General features: G+C 52.2%; 1 protein-coding gene across 4 annotated transcripts in view; it reads left to right on the top strand.

Annotated features, from left to right (window-relative positions):
• The window catches only part of LOC133933733 (striated muscle preferentially expressed protein kinase-like), a 30,771-nt gene extending 10,693 nt beyond the window's left edge, over positions 1 to 20,078 (top strand). The window contains exons 3-42 of one of the 4 annotated variants that reach the window (XM_062380927.1): positions 152 to 250; positions 1,678 to 1,828; positions 2,791 to 3,549; positions 3,685 to 4,070; positions 4,248 to 4,394; positions 4,792 to 4,941; positions 6,464 to 6,627; positions 6,722 to 6,810; positions 6,928 to 7,103; positions 7,180 to 7,366; positions 7,468 to 7,541; positions 7,612 to 7,770; positions 7,849 to 8,038; positions 8,116 to 8,345; positions 8,437 to 8,556; positions 8,637 to 8,741; positions 8,839 to 9,045; positions 9,113 to 9,236; positions 9,355 to 9,527; positions 9,837 to 9,949; positions 10,042 to 10,210; positions 10,516 to 10,615; positions 11,078 to 11,278; positions 11,641 to 11,698; positions 11,784 to 11,861; positions 11,969 to 12,141; positions 12,237 to 12,263; positions 12,355 to 12,507; positions 12,592 to 12,634; positions 12,720 to 12,785; positions 12,873 to 15,492; positions 15,562 to 15,729; positions 15,819 to 15,941; positions 16,451 to 16,618; positions 16,720 to 17,335; positions 17,701 to 17,940; positions 18,020 to 18,243; positions 18,324 to 18,399; positions 18,557 to 18,706; positions 18,835 to 20,078. In XM_062380927.1, the coding sequence (XP_062236911.1) occupies positions 152 to 250; positions 1,678 to 1,828; positions 2,791 to 3,549; positions 3,685 to 4,070; positions 4,248 to 4,394; positions 4,792 to 4,941; positions 6,464 to 6,627; positions 6,722 to 6,810; positions 6,928 to 7,103; positions 7,180 to 7,366; positions 7,468 to 7,541; positions 7,612 to 7,770; positions 7,849 to 8,038; positions 8,116 to 8,345; positions 8,437 to 8,556; positions 8,637 to 8,741; positions 8,839 to 9,045; positions 9,113 to 9,236; positions 9,355 to 9,527; positions 9,837 to 9,949; positions 10,042 to 10,210; positions 10,516 to 10,615; positions 11,078 to 11,278; positions 11,641 to 11,698; positions 11,784 to 11,861; positions 11,969 to 12,141; positions 12,237 to 12,263; positions 12,355 to 12,507; positions 12,592 to 12,634; positions 12,720 to 12,785; positions 12,873 to 15,492; positions 15,562 to 15,729; positions 15,819 to 15,941; positions 16,451 to 16,618; positions 16,720 to 17,335; positions 17,701 to 17,940; positions 18,020 to 18,243; positions 18,324 to 18,399; positions 18,557 to 18,706; positions 18,835 to 19,072 (9,494 nt within the window). In that variant the 3' untranslated portion in view covers positions 19,073 to 20,078. Of the gene's footprint in view, positions 1 to 151; positions 251 to 1,677; positions 1,829 to 2,055; positions 3,550 to 3,684; positions 4,071 to 4,247; positions 4,395 to 4,791; positions 4,942 to 6,463; positions 6,628 to 6,721; positions 6,811 to 6,927; positions 7,104 to 7,179; positions 7,367 to 7,467; positions 7,542 to 7,611; positions 7,771 to 7,848; positions 8,039 to 8,115; positions 8,346 to 8,436; positions 8,557 to 8,636; positions 8,742 to 8,838; positions 9,046 to 9,112; positions 9,237 to 9,354; positions 9,528 to 9,836; positions 9,950 to 10,041; positions 10,211 to 10,515; positions 10,616 to 11,077; positions 11,279 to 11,640; positions 11,699 to 11,783; positions 11,862 to 11,968; positions 12,142 to 12,236; positions 12,264 to 12,354; positions 12,508 to 12,591; positions 12,635 to 12,719; positions 12,786 to 12,872; positions 15,493 to 15,561; positions 15,730 to 15,818; positions 15,942 to 16,450; positions 16,619 to 16,719; positions 17,336 to 17,700; positions 17,941 to 18,019; positions 18,244 to 18,323; positions 18,400 to 18,556; positions 18,707 to 18,834 lie in introns of those variants that run through there. The other 3 variants (XM_062380925.1, XM_062380926.1, XR_009912096.1) reach the window with 3 other exon arrangements.
• Positions 20,079 to 20,301: the final 223 nt, after the last annotated feature.

The following is a 20,301-nucleotide window of genomic DNA, read 5'->3' as shown; positions in this document are numbered from 1 at the left end:
TAAGCTAATGTGAAATGTCATTTTCAGCGAGCCTCGGTTGATTTAGATGTTGTTGTTTCCATCCTCCTCCTCCACCGCCCTCAATTTCTTTGCGCTGAATTTCCACCTCCCACCTTCACTCGTCTTCATTTCTGCCTCGTCTTTATTTCAGACTCTGAGGCCACAGAGGACGAGACCACGGAGCCTCAGATGGAAACCAAAGAAGGGCCCGGGAGGCACCAGGACAAGGCCGGACGGAGAGGCCCTTCAGGTACCTCATCCACATCCCTCTCCTTCTCACAGCTTCAGACCTTCTCAGGCTGTTGCTCCTCACAACTTCAGCTTTCTCTGTTTCTCATTTATATCTTTTTGTAACTGTAAAAACCTGCAGTGGGTGAACCAGTGAAAAGCGACTGTTGATTGTATTGCCAGAAACACACACACACACACACACACACAGAATGAGGATTGAGTGATGATATCGGCTCGGCCCGAGAGGTGGAAGGTTTGGATGAAACCTGAAATGTCAGAAGACGTTAATCCCACGTGGTGTGATGATGCAACATGGTGACACACTGCCCTAGTTTCCAGCAGGAGACCTGTCTCAGGTGTGGGTGTGCGTGTGTGTGTGCTTGTGCATGTGTGTGTGTGTGTGTCCCTGAAAACTGAAACTGTTGTTCCAGCTAATGACACCAATTATTTTTTAATTCATATAATCAGTTGATTAATTGATCCACAAAACAACAAAGTCAGCAGTTTTTCCACCTCCTCATAAACCTGACGACTTATCGATTATCAGAGAAAATGATTTAAATCTCAGTTTCAGGGTTTCAGCGTCACGGAGGCTGCTCGCCCTCTCCGCCCTCTCCAGGCAACAGGGAGTCTGAATATAGAAATACTGACACCCTTCTCCTCTAGCACAGACCAATGTTAGACTCCTCAGTTCGCTCGGTCGGCTGAATCCTCCCTCACCACGTCCCTCCACAGACAAGACACCAAAAGAAGTCAAAGCAGAAAATCACACGAGGACAGAAACGTTTAAATCTCGACCTGCTGCTCTTCGGCCCAGCAGAGTTAGATTCCTCATCTCACTCTGGTGCTTCCTTCTGTCTTTATGAGAAACAGATATAGTTGTTTTATGATCATGTTGCTGAGTCAGTATCGCTGAGTCCGTGGTTTTACTCCATCCCCTCCATCGCGTCTCGAGGCCTCCGTCGGTAAAGGAAGATGCTGACTGCTCCGTCTTTTCGCTGCCAAAGCATTCCTGTCTCTGTTGCTCATCTCTAAAATGCCAATCACTGCCTGATTTGCGATGGGGGGGGTGGGGGGGGGGTCTCGTTAAGTGGTGCATGCTCCACGTCAGCCTTACACTCTCTCTCTCTTTCATTTCCTGTTGTAAAACAATCAATACACTCTTTATCCATCTCATCCTTCTGCTTTTTAACAGGAGTCATTTTCTACCAGCTCAGGGTTCCTGCATCTTCCCTGTGTCAGCACACCATTATTTTACATATTGTTTTACATAATGACAGCGAATCCTAAGAATGTGAGAATCTCAGATTCACTGACAGAGACGTTTCTTTTCTTTGGAGGATTTCATGGGATTTCTTGACAGATCTAAAAACCTGTTGCTTTGAATCCAGAGAAGTGACAGGAGCTGATAATCAAACTGCCCCCCCCCCCCTCTCTCTCCTCCAGGTGAGGGAGGACGGCTGACGGACTATAACCCAGATGCTCCGGATCGCAGGGCCACCCTCCCCGGGACATACGACCCCGTGGTGGAGCGAGAGCTCCGTGCTCTGGGCTCCCGACCCCCGGGGCCCCACTTGGACCCCACGAACCCAGCCAGGCAAGCTCTCGGCGGGGGTCCCACCGAGGGGGCCCCCCCTGTCCGGCACCTGGGTGTGGAGCCGCTGATCCGGGCGTCTCACGCTAACCTGGCCCGGCCTGTTCAGGGGTCAGAGGAAAGTGTTTCTGTAGGCAGCGACTACTACGGCAGCATGTTCAGCCTCTACAGAGGGAGGACGTTCTCCATGCCCTTATAGCACAAGGCTTTTCTTTAGTCCATGAAACCAAATGACTGCCCCCCAAAAAGAGAACCAGACATTATGTCCCCAACTTGCAAAAATCTGATCCATGACAGAATTTATTCATTTTTTACGATTTCATTTATTTAAACATGTTGTTACTTCCCGTCTTTATCTTGACGTCACACTTTCCTTTGACTCCGTGTGGTTTGATCTCAACCGAACGAGGATCCAGATGTTCCTCAGTGTGCAGATGTGTGACTCAGCACTTCTTCTGGAAACTGGGACCACTCTATTTTTTACCCACTGCATGTTTTTCTGCAGCAGCAGCTCACGTTTGGATTAACACAGAATCTTTTTGGGTTTGCTGTGGCATGCGCGGGTTGCTGGTTTGGATCCAAGCTAATATTAGCATGAATGTTCTCACGCAACCTAACGATCATGTGATTTGCAGGCATGATGTTTTTGTATTTGGATTTAAAGCGGGGGGGCGGTTCATGTTGTACAGTTTTTAGTATTTTAGAGTTTGTTCCACTTCAACACAGTCGGATTAAGATCTGAAGAAATCTTATTTGATCTTTTATTCATTTCTCTGGTATTTTATTTGACCCTGTCTCTGACAATGAGGCACAGATGAGCACAGACAATACACAAGGAAGGAAAACACGACAAACTGACACAAAATGGACGCTCGTCTGCTCTTTGCTTCACCTCCAGCCCCACGGCAGCTGCAGCAGAGCTCTAACTTCATGCCTACATTTCCCTTTAACCCTCAACCCTCTAGGAATCAAACTGCCGACGCATCGCAGGGGCTTTCCTCCTGTGTCCCCCTGTCCTCTCCCCAGCCACCCCCCACCACGCACAGACACAGAACCAGAACCCCGAACCAAGACCCGGATCCGAGTGTTAACAGTGTGGTCATGACACCCAAACTGGCTCGTGCAGGACCCAAGATCTTTGACAAGGTGCGAGCGTTCGAGGAGCGGAGGGCCAGCGTGGACGGGCCCGGAGGAGCAGGACGCTCGGCTCCCTGCGACCCAGACGGCGCTGGAAAGAAGACGGGCGGTCCCAGCAGAGAGGGACGAGTCCTCCAGAGACGAGAAGCTTTCAAACAGCGGGCTTCTTCCTTAGAGGACAAGACCAGCTACTCCCAGAGGGTCCAGGGCTACCAGAGCAAGTTCGCAGAGGAGCTCCAGAGGATCAAGAAGCTCGTGGGAAAGCCGAGCTTGAAGAAGGCGTACTCCACGGAGCAGCTGTCCCAGAGGGAGCCTCGGCCCCTGGGGAAGCTGGAGCCCATTCCTCCCCAGGTGGTTCAGAAGCTGGAGGCCCGGCAGCGAGCCCTGGAGGAGGAGAGGGCTGGAGAGCCTCTTCCCCGGGTCCGAGGCAACGGCCTGAGGAGTCCCAGTAACGACCCAGTGAAGGAGAAGATGAAACCAGATCCTCGGGGGAAACCAGTGGAAAGCTCTGTTACCATGGAGACAGCACCAGTTCACCAGTTACCAGGGAAACCATTGCCAGCAGCCACGAGGACCAGTCTCACCAGGTGAACACACGATCTCCCATCAGGGGTTAAATCGGCTTCTTTCTTTGTGAGATAAAAGATTCAAAGCGAATCAAAGAACATATTTTGAATGACTTGTTGTTAATATTAAATAACGAGTTTATGTCTCTCACACAGAGACAAAGTACAACTCACTCCTGCTGCTGACAAAGACACACAAGCGTCCTCCTCCAGGGACCTGGGGACGGACTCAAAGACGAGCAACAAGGCAGGCCGCCGGTCTCCCAGCCCCGTGGGGAAGACAGTCCCATCAGGGTCCCAGTGTCCACCCAAGCCCCCCCGCCTCACCCCGTCACCCACTCCGTCCATCAGCCCCCTCGTGAAGAGGAGGAAGGCCGAGGTGGGCCGGGCGCCGCCTGCGATGAAGATGAACATCCCCACGATCCTGGTGGAGGATGAACCCATGGAGGCCGAGTGCGGCGCCGACAGCGTGAGGAGGAAAGAGAGGAGGGTCCGCAAGAGCAAGAGGGGGCGCTCTGCTCCAGCCCGGCCCCCAGAGGAAGGTAGGAAGAAGAACCCACAGTTTCATGGTGGTATTCGAAATAGAGATGTAGGCTGTTGATAGGCTGCAGGCTGTTTCTTGTACGACCCAAGAAAACTAAACTCAGTCTTGAAAGAAACCAGCCAGCGATTCACTTTGGGGCTCGAACCCATTTACACACTTCACCTGTTGTTTCCAGGGGCCTCATCCGATGACTCCTACCTGTCGGCTGATGAGGAGCCAGCTGAGGCCCCGAGGATTGAGAGGCCCCTCGAAGCCGCCACAGGGGCCCGGGGGTCAGAGGTCACACAGAGATGTGTCGTCACTGGAAACCCTCAACCCACAGGTACAACAGAAATTAAAATCATAATCAATCCTCTGGTTGTTGTTTGCACAATCTTGTTAAAATATATATAACATCTAGTTTGAACAACACTGGAGGAACATTTCTACTGCAGAGAACAGGATTAGAACCAGAATGTGTTCATGACTCAGCTGAAAACAGGGATTTAGATTCAAGTTGAGGCAGAGAGAAGAGTCTTCCTGTGGTTTTTATTGTTTGGGGATAAAAAACTCAGCCTCACAATTTGTTTAGATCCTTTGGAGAAATGTGAAACCCTGAAACAAAGAGGCGTCTTCCTGACACATCTCTGAAAGCTGGACTGTTCTATATCTGTGCTTTCAGTGGGAGGGCTGCACCGGCTCTTTCTCCTCCTGTGTGAATATGTGTTTGTTTCCCTCAGTGACATGGAGGAAGGACGATGTGGAGACACGCAGCGAGGCCTCCCGTGTGGTGAAGGGTGAGGAGCACAGTCTGCTGATGGAGCAGCCGAGCAGCGCCGGGTCGGACTGCGTCACAGCTGGCAGCGCCCCCCCGCTCGCCATCCAGTCAGGTGAGGGAGATACTGGGAGATGGACTTAGACGAAGATGTTGCTCCTCTTGAAATACACCAACATATCGACTCAGCTGCTTTAATCCGCTGCCAGCCCTCCTCCGCTCCGACACGCTGGCTTAACGGCTGCAGAGGCTGATGGAGCTCCGCATCCCAGCCGGGGCTGCCATGGCAACCCATTCATTCTTTAAAGCACCCCCTCATCTTGGGGGGGGGGGGGTTCAAATCACAGAGCCCCCCCCGTCACACAAAAGGTCCCCGGAGCCCTGAAGGCAGCCGCGGCATTCGGAATGAGGAGTAAACAAAATAACTGCTCCAATTTGGAAAGGGCTTCTGCTATGTGTTGTTTATATTGTACCCTGTGTGTGTCTGTGTGTGTGTGTGTGTTTGTGAGACGAGCTTGCACCGCTCCCAGCTCATGTAAATGAAACCTGCTTGTCCTGAGTTTTGTCAACAAAGTGAACGTTGGCTCTCCAGCGTCTTGCAGCCGAGCCGGGCCTGCGAGGCCATATTAGGCCTGTAGAGGCTCCGAGTATTTTTAGCCGCCCTCTTGTTCTTTCGGGTAATTGCCGTCTGCTTTGTGTCGCTGGTTGAGATTACTGCTGGAGTTCTTTTTTATCTCTCAGTAGATTTCACGCTGGCGGGTTTGGAGCCGGAGTCGTCACCATGTGGAGGGAGATTATGGGAGTGAGGGGAACACAAAGAAGTCTGTGTTGTTGTGAAACAAATATAATCCATCTCCCTCTGTGAAGTATGCAAACCACTGAAACAGACAGAATCGATAAGATATTGAACGTCAGGATGTAGTGGGAGAACAGGACAGTGACAGGAAGCAGAGGAGAGAACAGAGGAAGAGGCTGAAAGCTTTAGTTGTGTAAGAGCTGGCAGCCTGACGTAAATAGTCAGTGGAGTTATCCCCGGTGCACCGGCGCTGCTCAGAGATGTGACCATAGGTACGTTATTTCATTCCTTACTTTTAGCACAAAGCGCTATGACATTTCAAACTGAATGCACGCTGTTGATTTAGTTTGGAAAGCCGTTGTGGTCTTTTCCTATCTGCTACTGCCAGATGTGTGAGTGTGGGACACAGGGGGACTGGATCCTAACTCCTCCACCCAGCTGTGGATTCATCCTCACTTCAGCTGGCGTCCAGACAGAGTGTCTGCTCTGCAGCTCCATGAGGATAAACCAGTGATTGTGTCAGTGATTAAGGGATTAATTCATTATCTGTGCACTTTGGGTCACTGCAGAGCGCCCCCCTGTGGTCGGTGTTGATGTGTGACGCTGCGTGGACCAGGCGCTCGTCTCCAGAGCGACAGTTAACACCAGAGCTCTGACAGACGCTCCAGATGTTTGACCAGCGTTCGCCCTGCGTCAAAGAGATTAGCACTTAATTACTCAAATTAGAAAGTGTGGATCTTACCTCTCCATGAACCCTCGGAGAAGTTAATCAGATGGAGCAGCAGTGCACTTCAAATTCCATCAAACTTAACGTCCAGCATCACTCGTCTGTCCCCTCCAGAGACGTCCCACACGCAGGGGGAACCAGCAGCCGTGTCCCTGGAGGTCAGGAGTCCCATCCAGTCAGACGAGGAGTATCTGAGCCCCCAGGAGGAGGCGATGGAGGTCGGGGACTCCAACACACTCAGTAGAAGTGTCTGCTTCAAGGAGCGTCCGTCGTTTCAGGTACAAGTGTCTCAGAGGCAAAACCTACGCCTGGAAGTTCTGTCCATGAAAGTCAACAAGGGGAATGAGACTTTCTAGTTTCTTGTTTTTGAAGGTGGCGCCATGTGACCAGGCGGCAACGGAGGGGCAAGACGTCATCATCTCAGCGAAGGTCCGAGGGCAGCCTCAACCCATGGTTTACTGGTATGACTCCTTCTGTCACGGACTGAGTTCAACATGATGTCTCAGGAGACAACTGAAGCTCTGTCTCTCACACACCCTCCATTAAACACCCGTGACAGCCGCTTTGTGTTGACCCAGGTTGAAGGACAAAGTTGCAGTAAAGACAGCCAGACGCTTCGCCGTGCGAGAGGCAGACGACAGCCTCAGGGAAATGAGAATCAGCTCGGCCCAGAGGTCGGATTCTGGGATTTACGTCTGCAAGATCATCAACGAGTACGGGAGCAGGCAGGCGGAGTGCCGGGTGGAGGTGGCAGGTGAGTAACGCCCACGTGGTTCGATCCTGACGTCACAAACATGTTGCTTTAGTTTGTGTATTTGTGTTTTGATCAGCAGCTGCAGCACAGACGTCGCTGGGAATCACCCGGGGGTTAAAAGACGTGGCGGCGAGGGCGGGAGAGTCGGCCAAGTTCGAGTGCCACGTCACTGGGCCCCTGGACGTGGAGGTGGACTGGCTGTCCAATGGGAAGCTGATCCAGCCGGCACTGCTCAACTGTAAGATGCACTTTGATGGAAAGAGGTGCGTCGGGAGCAGACAATGAAAAAGTCAAGACACTTGTTGTAAAGATTGTGAGTCGGTGTTTCATTGTTGGAGGTTTTGAACAGTTGTTTTTCCTTCAGGTGTCGTCTGCTGCTGAATTCCGTGCACGAGGACGACAGTGGGACGTACACCTGCAAGCTGAGCACCGCCAAAGGTAGACACTGTGACCCCTGACCTTTCTGAGAAGAGGGAGAATTTAACTGTGATATATCAAATGTTTACAGAGGAGTTGACCTCGAGCGCGACCCTGAAGGTGACCCCATCCAAGGAGCCTCTGTTCACCCGGAAGCTGGACATCCTGGAGGTCATCGAAGGTCGCACGGCCCGGTTCGACTGCAAGGTGAGCGGGTCGCCTGCTCCACGAGTCACATGGACTCACTTCGGTAAGAACCTCCCTCGTCTGGCTGATCTTTGCAGTTTTCTAAATACTCGTAACTAACAGCTGCTCGACCGTCTTTCAGAGACGCGAGTGGAGGAGAGCGACAACGTGCACTTCCTTCAGGAGAGCGGTCGCCACTCGCTCGTCATCACGCACGTCAGCAGCGACACTGAAGGCTTCTACACAGCCGTCGCTCAGAACGTCCACGGGAAGGCAGAGACCACGGCGGAGCTCTACATGCAGGAGCCTCGAGCTGCCACCTCCTCTCACATGTAAGAGATGTTCTTATGAGCCGCCGGGTCATTTCACAGCCAGTCAGTCTGTTCACGTCTCTGCGTCCTCCCTCCAGGGCCAAGCTGGAGAAGATGCCCTCCATCCCTGAGGAGCCCGAAGGGGCAGAGAGCGAGGTGGAGAAGAGGTCGATGCCCGACTTTGTCAAACCTCTGGCTGACGTGGAGGTGGTGGAAGGGAAGGAGGTGGTGCTGAGGTGCACGGTGGCCGGCCTGCCCTACCCCTCCATCGCCTGGTACCACAACAGCAAACGCATCGAGAGCAGCGAGGAGCGCAAGATGACCCAGTGTAAGTAAATAAGAAACACAGATCAGCTGTTTACTGAGGGGGGGGGGGGGGTGGAGATCGTAAATAAGAAACGTGGCCGTCTGTTCTCCAGACAGGGATGTCCACAATCTGGTCATTCGGAGCGCTTGTCACGCTCATGGTGGCGTCTACAAGGCCGTCATCTCCAACCGACTGGGCAAGGCAGCCTGCTACGCTCATCTGTACATCACAGGTCAGCTCGGACACTTTCACTCTGCTGCCACTCACATTAAATATAATATAACACGTTCATTTATTCATCTATGGAAACAGATATCGTCCCTGATCCTCCGGACGGTCCTCCAGTGATCGAGGCCATCACAGGGAAAAATATCAGCTTGAGCTGGAGGAGACCAAAGAGGCTCGACTCCTCGTTGGGTGAGTTCACAAAAACAAACTCCTCCTCATCTTCATCTTCATCACTGTGTCGTGTGGTCATCCAGGCTGAGTCACTAAACCCTGCATGTGTGTGCAGACACCAGCTCTCTGCTGTACGTGGTGCAGCAGCAGCCTCTGGGCTCCATCCAGTGGTCCGTCGTGGCATCGAACCTGCGGGACACCCGCTACACCGTCACCTCCCTGTCCAAGGGGGTGCGCTACGCCTTCAGAGTCGTGACATCCACCGGCAAGACGCTGAGCAAACCATCAGCTTCCACCGACCTGGTCCAGCTGCTGGACAGAGGTACGTCCTTCACTGTCCTCCAAGGAGAAACCTGAGTGCACACGTTGAACTGCTCTAATCTGTGTAGGACCTTATCTGAGGAAGGCCCCGGTCATCCTGGACAAACCAGACGTGGTGTACGTGGTGGAGCACCAACCTGCGATCATCACCATCACTCTGAACCATGTGCATGCAGCTGTCACCTGGAAGAGGTGAGCTCTCTGCTTATACAGGAGAAATAAGAGAGCGTATGAATCAAAGCTGTGTCGAAAAGGTTCAGGTCCTGATTGATGGTCTGTGACTGAGTGATTCTGCGCCTGTGTCCCTCAGGAGGGGGGTGGTGCTGGTCAACAGACCCGGGATGTACGAGATGAGCATGCCGGACGACGACCAGCACTCGCTGAAGCTGCAGCGGGTCAGGAGCACGGACGTGGGCCAGCTGCTGGTCACGGCCAGCAACCAGTTCGGCAGTGACCTCTGCACGCTGCAGCTGGCGATGGCCGGTCAGTGGATTCCCGCCACAGAAACCTATGATACATTTAGCATTTTAAAAAGAACCAAAGTTCACGCTGCTTATTCCTGGCAGCTGTAAATCCAACACGGGAGAGCGGCCGGTAATTTAGGTTGAGCCTTGGATATTTAGTTTTGCTGCCTCCTGAGATCTGGAGAGTTTGGAATTTGATAACATCAGCATCGTCAAGTAGATCCTACTTTTACTTGATAAAATATTCAAGATGTGTTGCATCAAGTAGGAATTCAGTCTTATTTCAATCTCAAACTTGAATGTTGTTTGTCCTATTTGTCGTCTGTAGTGCCTCCTAAGTTTGAAACCATCATGGAGGACCAGGACGTGCACGTGGGGGAGATGTCCCGCTTGGCTGTCGTGGTCGAAGGGAAACCAGACCCAGATATCCTGTGGTATAAGGTAGAGGTCCTATCTTTTATATTTAAAACAAACTGTGATTAATTTGACTAATTTAATCTAAAACATTTAAATGATCTGTTGTTCTGTTGCAGGATGACGTGCGTCTCTCTGAGAGCAACCACTTCACATTCGTGTACGACGACCCAGAATACTCCCTGGTGGTTCTGAACGCCCGGCCCGAGCACTCGGGCGTGTACACGTGCACGGCCAAGAACCTGGCAGCCTCCAACTCCTGCAAGGCTGAAGTCACAGTTCACACAGGTCTGACGTCAACACACACACTGAAGTACAAAGTTAATATGACAAATATATAAATATATATTCAGAAAGCAGTGTTTTCCTCCACGTGTGATGATTCTCACATTTAGGTTTCCATCGTTTCAAACTGCTGATGCAGCACATAAACCAGTATCTGCACCATATGGGCGGGACCACAAGGGGTTGTTAGGCTACACTATGAAACCATCTGTCTCTGTGCTGGCACAAGTGCAAGGCCAAACACACACACACATACACACACACACACACACACAGAGTAAACATGCTGATGTCGCTGCTCCCTGCAGAGCGGAAAGAAGCTGCAGAGCCGATGGAGGACGAGGGAACCATTCTGAGGAAGATGAGGCGTCTGACTGATTACTATGATATCCACAAAGAGATAGGGAGGTGAGTGTGTGTGTGTGTGTGTGTGTGTAATGGCACGTCTGAGTTGTTGTGCGTCCACACACAGCAAGGAAGTAGAGTGCTTGTGGGAGTTGGGAGTGGGGTGGGGGGGGGGGGAGTCGCACCTGCTCAACAACAGCATTGACAGATGAGTCACCAGCCGGAGCAAAGTGAATACATTCAAGACACATGATTGGTTTTGGTGGGACTCGGAGGAGACAGGAAGTCGCTCTGTTTCCAGCAGCAGATGTGAGCTGGTTGTTGAACACGCCAGCCGACTCAGCGCGTCAGAAACTTCATCAGATCGCTCTCTGGGAAGTTTACACACATTTTCCCAGGAGGCTGCAGGAGAAGCTCCAGGAACACGTCCTGACAAACTGAGAGCATTTGATCACCATGATGTTTTGTGACGTCTTTGTTGTGCGACTGTTTAACAGAATCTGAATTAATGTGGTTCCTGTTCAGGGGCGTCTTCTCCTACGTGAAGAGAGTGACTCAGAAGAAGGGAAAGGCCGAGCTGGCGGCCAAGTTCATCTCGGCCCGAGGGAAGAGGAAGGCGGCGGCCCTCCGGGAGATGGATCTTCTGTCGGAGCTGGACAACGAGAGGATTCTTTATTTCCACGACGCCTTTGAGAAGAAGGACATGGTGGTGCTCATCACGGAGCTGTATCCCTTCATGTCTGATAGTGTTGTTCTTTGAATGCTGTTTTATTACAAACGTGTCAATACGACTCTGACTCTCCTGCAGCACTGTTTTAGATCTGATGTGTTTCACTGTCGAGCAGAAGTGCACTTATCTTCATCTCAAGGACACTTTAGATCCAGAGCATTAATCCTAATGTCTTCCTCGGTTCCCGGGAGGAACAGATGAAGCTCAGCGCAGCTTCTTCTCTCTGACTCATCAGCGACGAGGGGAATTAGCTGGAGGACAGATTGTGTGGGAGTCTTGAGCTCATTTATTATTCATCTCTCATTGCACCTTCCACTCGATTCCCCGCTCTGTCGTTTTCCTCAACTCCCGTGTGAAGATGTCACGAGGAGTTGCTGGAGAGAATGGCCAAGAAAACCACGGTCCTGGAGCAGGAGGTTTGTGTGTCTGCTGCCGACCGCACTGCGCTAACATTATGTAACATGGCGTGTGTTAAACTCCCTCCCTGGTGATCCTCTACAGATCCGCTGCAGCGTTCAGCAGGTGCTGGAAGGTCTCCGCTACCTTCACCAGAAGAACATTGCCCACCTTGATATGAAGGTGCTTCTCCGCCCCACCGCCGCTGCTTCATCAAAAAGTGTTTCACCGAGTTTGAAACCAGCTATTATATTAACCTTGTGTTTCTGGGTTCACACGCTCGCCTGCAGCCCGAGAATATTTTGATGGCAAGTCCGGGTCGGGACCAGATCCGGATCTGTGACTTTGGAAACGCCCTCAAGCTGGAGGCGTCGGAGGAGTCCTACTGCAAGTACGGCACGCCGGAGTACGTGGCCCCGGAGATCGTTAACCAAACTCCTGTTTCCACAGCCACAGACATATGGTGAGCCTCCTGTTAAAGACTCAACACTGCATGGATGAAATCTTTAATTACACGTCTGTAAGTGAACAATCTGAATCTGTCCCCCTCCCCCACAGGCCTGTCGGTGTCATCACTTACCTCTGGTACGTTCAACAGACTCGTGACTGGAGAGTTGATTCATCTTCATGTTTATTTCTTCACAGTTTCATATTCTCCTGTGTGTTTTCCTTCCAGCCTGACGGGTGTGTCTCCGTTCGCGGGAGAGAACGACCGAGCCACCGCCTTGAACATCCGGAACTACAACGTGGCGTTCGAGGAGAGCATGTTCTCTGACCTCTGTAAAGAAGCCAAGGGGTTTGTCATCAAACTGCTGGTGCTGGACCGACTGTAAGCGTCTTCACCTCTCTGTGTTCTGCTCCATGTAACAGTGTCTGTGGTCCGTCCTCATGAGCATGTTTGTCCCTGTCCTAGGAGGCCGAGTGCCACCGAGTGCCTGCGTCATCCCTGGTTCAAGGTGACTCTCTCCTCTAGTGTCTCAGTGTGTCTTTGGGTTTATATCTCCACTCGGGTTAATGCTGTGTGCTTCCTTCTTCCTGCAGTCGCCAACGAACAAGAGCATCAGCACGGCCATGCTGAAGCAGGTCCTGTCCAGGAGACGATGGCAGGTAAGACACCGTGGACGAGCAGACACGATCAGTTAAATCCAGTTCCCTGGTCCGTGCCTCATGCAGTCCACTGTGGCTTTGTTCCAGCGTTCCCTCATCAACTACAAAGCCAAGATGATCATGCGTTCCATCCCGGAGCTCCTGAACGAATCATCCAGCCACGTCTCCATCGCTGTGGCGAAACATTTGAAAGAAGGCTGCCAACCGCTGTCCTCTTCCTCGGACTCCGATGCAGATGTAGACGAGCTTCCCTTCATTCCTATGCCACTGTCCATGGTCTTCTCCGGGTCCAGGGTCTCCCTCAACGAGATCCCAGGGGAGGAAGATGTCCCTGCATGGCCCAGTGTCGCCACCGATGGGACCAGGAGAGGGGACAATTCAGACGTAACCAGCCCTCGAGGAGCAGCTGGGAAAAGTCTGACAGATGAAGAGCAAACTCCAAATGGGGACAAAACGCAGAAGACAAAACGAGTTCCCCTGAAAAAAGGATCAAGTGTGGAGTGCGAAGAATCCGACACGAGAACGAGGAGGGCGACCATGAGGAGAGGAAGTTCTGCTGACTCAGCACTGCTACTCCACATTGACCCAGAAGAAGAAAAAGCCAATGAGGAAGTAGAGGCGAGTACCAAGAGTCTGAAAAAGTCTGTTTCCATGGAGCTACCCAATCGCAGCCCGAGCCCCGGGGCGGCCACACTCAGCCAGGAGGACTATGCTCTGAAGCTGGAGCTGATGAGGCAGCGGCTGCTCAGGGGAGGAACCGTGGACAAGAAGATGAGCGGCCTGCGAGGACCCTTGTTTGAAACGCTGGGCATGGACGAGCAGAGGCAAACGGCCTCTTTAGATCGGAATCTGAGGAGATCCAGAGCGGCGCCGCCCACATTCACCAGAGCTGCGTCTTCTGAGATTCCCGGGGAGGACACACCCAAGACCAAAGTGTTTCGCAAAAGCTCCTCCTTCACTCAAGGGGATTCTGAACCAATGCCCCTGCACCGCAGGTTCGGAGCCCCCTTGGAGATCCCGTCCGTGGGCAGTGGGAGCATAGAAGGGAGAAAGCTCCTGGAGGCCACCTCGATGTCCGCTCTCACAGAGCAAACTACTCTGGAGTCTGGGTCCAACTCCCCCACAGAGAAAGCCTTGTTTCTACTCCCAGTGCCAGGAGTGGACCAGCAGAAACAGAACAATGTGTCAGAACATGAGGGGACAGAGAAAAGGACCAAAACCCAGTTAGAACCAGCAGATCGAGTAGAACCTGAGTCCAGATCGCCCTCTGTGACCACTCCCATTATCGTGATAGAGGAGGATGATGAGCAGGAAGAGAGGAAAGAACTCCTGGAGTTACATGTTGATGAGGAAGAAGATGAAAACAGTAAAACATCTCCTGCTGTTCAAGATGTTTCAGGACCAATTCAAACATCTGAACTATCCAAAGAACCTGCAGCTCCTTTAAAGCCCAACGGTACAGATACGCCCTCATTACCTGAACATCCTGCGGTGTTTGCCAAAGTCGCGAGTGCCGACCGATCTCCTGCGTCTGTTTCCACGTCGTCCAATCCCGACCTTCCTGGCGCGGCCGGCCGGCCTCTGCTCAGAACCGACATCAAGGACATCGACTCAGAAGAGGTCTTTGAGGCCCGCTTCAAGAAACGAGAGTCGTCTCTGACCCGCGGACTCAGAAAGTTAAGAAACAAATCCGAGGAGAGATCCCCGGGACTGAGCCGCAAGGCAGCGGAGGGGGGGGAAGAGGTGTACCGGCCGGGTCCAAGAGGAGCGCCTCTAGAGGTGGTGTCCAAGGGTCTGCAGGAGAAGTCCAAGTCTGTTCAGGATTTAAGAGACGAAGACAAGGAATCAGGACTTGGTCGCATCGGGAGGTTTTCATTGAGGACGAAGAAATCCGGTTCCGGTGAGAAGAAGGGGGAGAAACCGAAAGAGGAGAAGAGCCAGGAGGTGCAAGAGCCTGCTGCAGGGAAGAGGGTTTCATGGGCCATGGGTCGCAGCAAGTCCCTGGACACGAAGGACCGAGCTGAGGAGTCCACGGTTTCTTCCATGAGGCGCAAGTTTGAGTCCAAAGTGGCAGGAATTACTGCCAAGATACGGACGCAGTCAGAGGAGAGGAAGAACACAGATGCTGGAGGAAGTCAGAAAGACCTGGTGCCGAAGACCGACTTGAAGAAGGTCCCAGACTCCCCCGTCCTGGCCATGAGACAGAAGTTTGAGAACAAAGTGGCAGAAATATCCACAAAGATCCGCAGTCAGTCTGAGGAGAGGAAGGGAGAAGCAGAGGGGAAGAGGACGCCGCTGTTCACCCGTCACCGTCACTCCCAGTCCGAGGGCCGGGGGCCGCAGGAGATGGGCATCCCTGAGAATCAGCTGGCCAACCAGGCCGGCACCGGGGCTTCCAAAGAGTCTGTCGAATCCACGTCCAGCTTCCAATCGGAGAAGGCCTCGGAGAGCGACAGGCGGTCGCGGTGGGACAGGTGGGGTCTGACCAGAGGCAAGAAAGACAAAACTCCTTCTCAGCCTGATCTGCCGTCCTCCGTCCCCAAGGAGGACGACCTGTCCCACAGCCAGACGTTCGTCCGCTCTGCCTCCGACTTCGCTCCCGTGTTCCACATCAAGCTGAAAGACCACTTCCTGTCAGAGGGGGAGCCGGTGACTCTCAGCTGCCTTCCTGCTGGAAGCCCTCCCCCCGACATCACATGGATGAAAGGTAACGCACAAAGTGTTGTCGTGGTTTAGTGCAGAAGCTCAGTTTCTAATCCTGTTATTTTGACTCCAGATAGGAAACCTCTGGAGGTGGATGACAGGATGACCCTGATCTCTCACCCTGACGGCAGACAGCTTCTCACCATCACCAAGTCGAGCCGGAGGGACACTGGGATTTATGAATGTGTAGCTACCAACCCTATAGCGACCATCACCACCTCCTGCACCCTCTCCATCGCTAGTACGTCTTCTAATCAGCTCCTTGTTATGACCTGTTCTCCGTCTGCTTCCCTACCTCAGTGTCCACTCACTCCTCTTGCTTTGTTGCAGGTGTCCCAAAGCGCCCTGGGACCCCTGAGGTCCCTCAGACGTACAACAACACGGCCCTGGTGCTCTGGAAACCAGCCGACAGCAAGTCGCCCTGCAGCTACACACTGGAGAGGAAGACAGAGGGTGAGAGGAGAAACATTCTTCTGTTTGAAATGAGTCCAGAGGCTTCAGGGAGTCAGAAATTAAATGAAATGGTGCTGCTGCCATTGTGCACGATGAATCATCTTCATCATCATCTTCACCTGATGAAGAGTCAAACCACACAGACGTAGTTACTCACAGTCACAACCTGTCACCGCCAGAGTCACGTTTTCATGCAGATGTTTGGAAGAAAGAAGATTCTACGACATCTAAGACATTTTATCTTATTATATAAAGCTTTTAATTTGTTTTTTTTGTCTGGGTTATTAGTTTGACAACAGCACCACCCTGTGTTTTCATGTGTGAACTACAAGAGGCCAGTTAGTTTTCAGGCTGCTGCTCCTGATATGAATAAGAACTGTCCCTCTACTCCTTCTTCTCCCTCTCCTCCCTCTCCTCTCTCTCCTCCCTCTCCTTCCTCTCCTCCCTCTACTCCCTCTCCTCCATCTCCTCCCTCTCCTCCCTCTCCTCCCTCTCTCTCCGTCCTGCAGCAGATTCAAAGTGGACGACTGTGGCGACCAGAGTTGTCGACTGCTACTACAATGTCACCAACCTGCCACCAGGGGGCCCCTTCCGGTTCCGTGTGTCCTGCGTCAACAAGGCGGGTCAGGGGCCCCACAGCAGCCCCTCTGCTCCAGTCCACCTGGACCCCCCCGCAGGTACTTCATTAAATCACTCAATGTGATGTTCATGTAAAACTCTCTTTAATGAAGTTGGTAAATCAGTTTTATTCAAACGGACATTTTGTCTGTTTCCTCAGATGAAAGTTCTTCACCCACGGTTGCTGTGGTAAAAACCCTCCCCACCCCCCCTGAGCCCGTGGTCACCTCTCCAGTGACGGTGCCTCCAGTGAAACCAGTCCACACTGTTCCCAGGGTCATGGTCTCCACCTCCACCTCCCCCCCGACAGATCCAGCCCCCCCAGCGGTGGTGAAGCCCCCCCCTCCGTCCTCTCCACCAGCAGCAGACGAGCCTCAGAAGAACACCTCCAGTCTTCCCTCCTCACCCACAGTCAAACCCCCCCCACCCTTTGTCCTCCCCAAACCCCAGAGCCCAGTCAACGTGGTGACCCCGATGACCCAGACCTCGCCCATATCGCCACCACCTCCTCTTGTAGCCCCGCCTTCAACTCCCAATAAACCAGCCTCGGTGCCCTCGTACGTTCCCACTGCCACCATCACCGCCCGCGTGACTCCGGTCTCCTTCACCCCCCAAGTGCTCCAGACCTCCAGCCTGAGCCCCTTCGGTGAGGGGACCAGTACCCCGACCAGGGGGACGCCGACCAGGGGGACGCCGTCGGGACGCACCACGCCCTCCACCGCCCTGCGACAGGGGGTCCCTCAGAAACCTTACACCTTCCTGGAGGAGAGAGCCAGGTGAGAGTGACACTGGAGAACAGGTCCACTGCTTCCTCCTCATCTGGTCTGTTTGGTTTCCAGATGAACATCTAGAGTCACTGGAGCTTTTCTGCTGCTCGTGTGTAGAAGCTGCAGTGAAGAGACTAGCTGCTGATCCTCACAGAACCACCTCATTAATCTGCCTTTCTGCTGCGTTTCACACTCCAGAGCTCCCAGCAGGCTCTAACTGGTTTTCTGGGAGAACTTACTGGATCTTTATGAGATTTCAAATGGTTCAATTTAACTTAAAATGAGTTCATTTGGTGTCTTCAGAGTAAATATATTTGCTTTCTAACAGCCTCATGTGATCCCGCCCTGGTTCAGATGTTTGTTTTTTCTGTCAGAGGTCGTTTCGGCGTGATCCGGGAGTGTCGGGAGAACGCCACGGGGAAGATCTACATGGCCAAGATCATCCCCTACAGTCAGGACAACAAGCAGGACATCCTGAAGGAGTACGAGATCCTGAAGTCGCTTCACAATGAGAAGGTGATGTCTCTGCACGAAGCCTACGTGACGCCGCGCTACCTGGTGCTGGTGACGGAGTACTGCACCGGCAAAGAGCTGCTGCACAGCCTGATTGACAGGTAGGCGGAGTCACGGCACCTCACCATGAGACACACCCACTCAGTCATTTCCCTTTACGTGGCTCGTTGTCCTCCTCAGGTTCCGTTACTCCGAGGACGACGTGGTGGGCTACCTGGTCCAGATCCTCCAGGGAGTCGAGTACCTGCACAGCCGCCGCGTCCTGCACCTCGACCTCAAGCCCGACAACATCCTGGTGACCAGCCTGAACGCCATCAAGATCGTGGACTTTGGGAGCGCGCAGACCTTCAACCCCCTCAGCCTCAAACACCGGGACTCGGGCCCGGGAACGCTGGATTACATGGGTGAGGACCAGAGAGCAGAACCACTTCGATGCTTCACAAACCTTCTCTACTCTTCTAACCGTTCTGTGTTCTGACCCAAGCTCCTGAGATGGTGAAAGGTGAAGTGGTCGGTCCTCCTGCAGACATGTGGACTGTTGGAGTCGTCACCTTCATCATGTGAGTGGAGCCTCGTCTTCATTTCACTTTAACCACCGCGAAACCAGGAGTTAGAATTCAGTGCCAATCTCCCCATGTGTGTTTACTTAAAGAGAATCAGGTTTGTTGTAAGAAGAGATGAATATTAATTTCATATATTTTCTGTGTTGACAACCAGGCTCAGCGGTCGACTGCCCTTCGAAGATAAAGACCCTCAACAAGTGGAATCCAAAATCCTGATAGCGAAGTTTGACCCGACAAAACTTTATCCAAACGTGTCCCAGAGTGCCACTGCCTTCCTCAAGAAGATGCTGAGCAGCTACCCGTGGTGAGGAGGACACAGCCCGGCTCAGTCAGATATCAGCACCAGCCTTTGTCTGTGAACAGAAAAGATGTGTATTCATGTGTATTTTATTATTAGTAGTTGTGTTAAAACGTGTGTGTGTGTGTTCTCAGGGCCCGGTCGACCACACGGGACTGCTTCACTCACGCCTGGCTGCAGGACTCGTACCTGATGAAGCTGAGGAGACAAACTCTCTCCTTCACCTCCAGCCGGCTCAAAGAGTTCCTGGTGGAGCAGCAGTGCCGCCGCTCGGAGGACGCCACCAAGCACAAGGTGCTGCTGCGCACCTACCAGAGCTCCGCCCAGTCCACGCCGCCCGGTGCTGCACCGCACGTCCCCAGCCCAAAGTGAGGCCGCGCACCAGAACCCCAACGATCTGGACTCCTCGCTGCATGACCCGCGGAGGCAGAGGTCAACAGGAGGACGCCTGGATGTGAGGATGTCCAGTGGGAGGACAGGTGCCTGTGACTCACGGGACGGAGCTGCAGACCGCCGTGGCGTCTGAACGCTCACGGTCCTGAGAGGACACAGGATGTCCTGTTGGTTCTCCTCCTGGTGAATCTCTAGATTGCACATGAACGTTTGGTTCTGGACAGACACTGGTCTCCACTCTGCACCTCCAGCCGGGGACACGTGTGTCATCGCTCACCAACAACTCGTGTGAATGGATCATCATTCAAGCTGCTAATTTATTTTCACATTAACTTTCATATTTAAAAAACTCAAAACCAAAAATATTCTTTCTCTTCCTTGAACCTGTTTACTTTTCCATGTTAAGTTATTTGCATGTGTGTGTGAGTGTGTGAGTGAGCGAGAGCATCTTGGATTCACTTCCTGAACAATCAAAAAAAGGTGTGTCTTTGTGTGTGAAGCTGAGTTAGGACTTTGTGGTGCAGCTTCTCGTTCTGTGGTTAGAACTGATCTTTATCTGTAACAGGACTAGGCAGCGTAGACGTAGATGAGCTTTTACTTTGAAAGGTCTCGCACACACTGGTTCACTGTGGTCTCCCAGTCGACCCGGCGTCAGTCCAGTGGCTTGAATCCTCATCACCCAGTCAGTGCCTGAATCGGATTAACATCCAAACTCTTCATCTCGTGTCTCCAACCGATTCACAGCGAAGTTAACACAATACTTACAGATTGTTACACACACGCACACATTTATACACACAACACACGGTCCCTGTGATAATAGAACGTTTTGTGTACTTGCTCGATCACAGTGTTCTTTTTTGTATGAATTTGGACGGTTGAAGATTTGTAAATGTACCAATTTGCCGTGTTTCTATGTGGACGATTTGACATGTTTTTATGAGATATGAGTCTGTAATAAAACATTGATACGGTTGGAAATAAGGTCAACGTCTCATTTTCTGCTTTTTACGCTGCTCGTCTCGATGAGTACAACATGAGAGTATCTCAGGAAGTGGGTCATAATATTATGAGAACAAAGTTTTATTATTATTAGAAAAAGACTAAGTGATATTACACTAAATAGCAATAAAAAGATTCTGTTTTCAGCTGTGGTGAAAGAAATATTCTGAAAATTACTAATACAAGTACATTACATTATCTGTAAA

The sequence above is a fragment of the Platichthys flesus genome, chromosome 22 (assembly GCF_949316205.1).
Source record: "Platichthys flesus chromosome 22, fPlaFle2.1, whole genome shotgun sequence".
Classification (NCBI taxonomy): Eukaryota; Metazoa; Chordata; class Actinopteri; order Pleuronectiformes; family Pleuronectidae; genus Platichthys; species Platichthys flesus.
The sequence above is the reverse complement of the archived record's forward strand: the minus strand, read 5'-3'. Positions and strand labels throughout refer to the sequence as shown.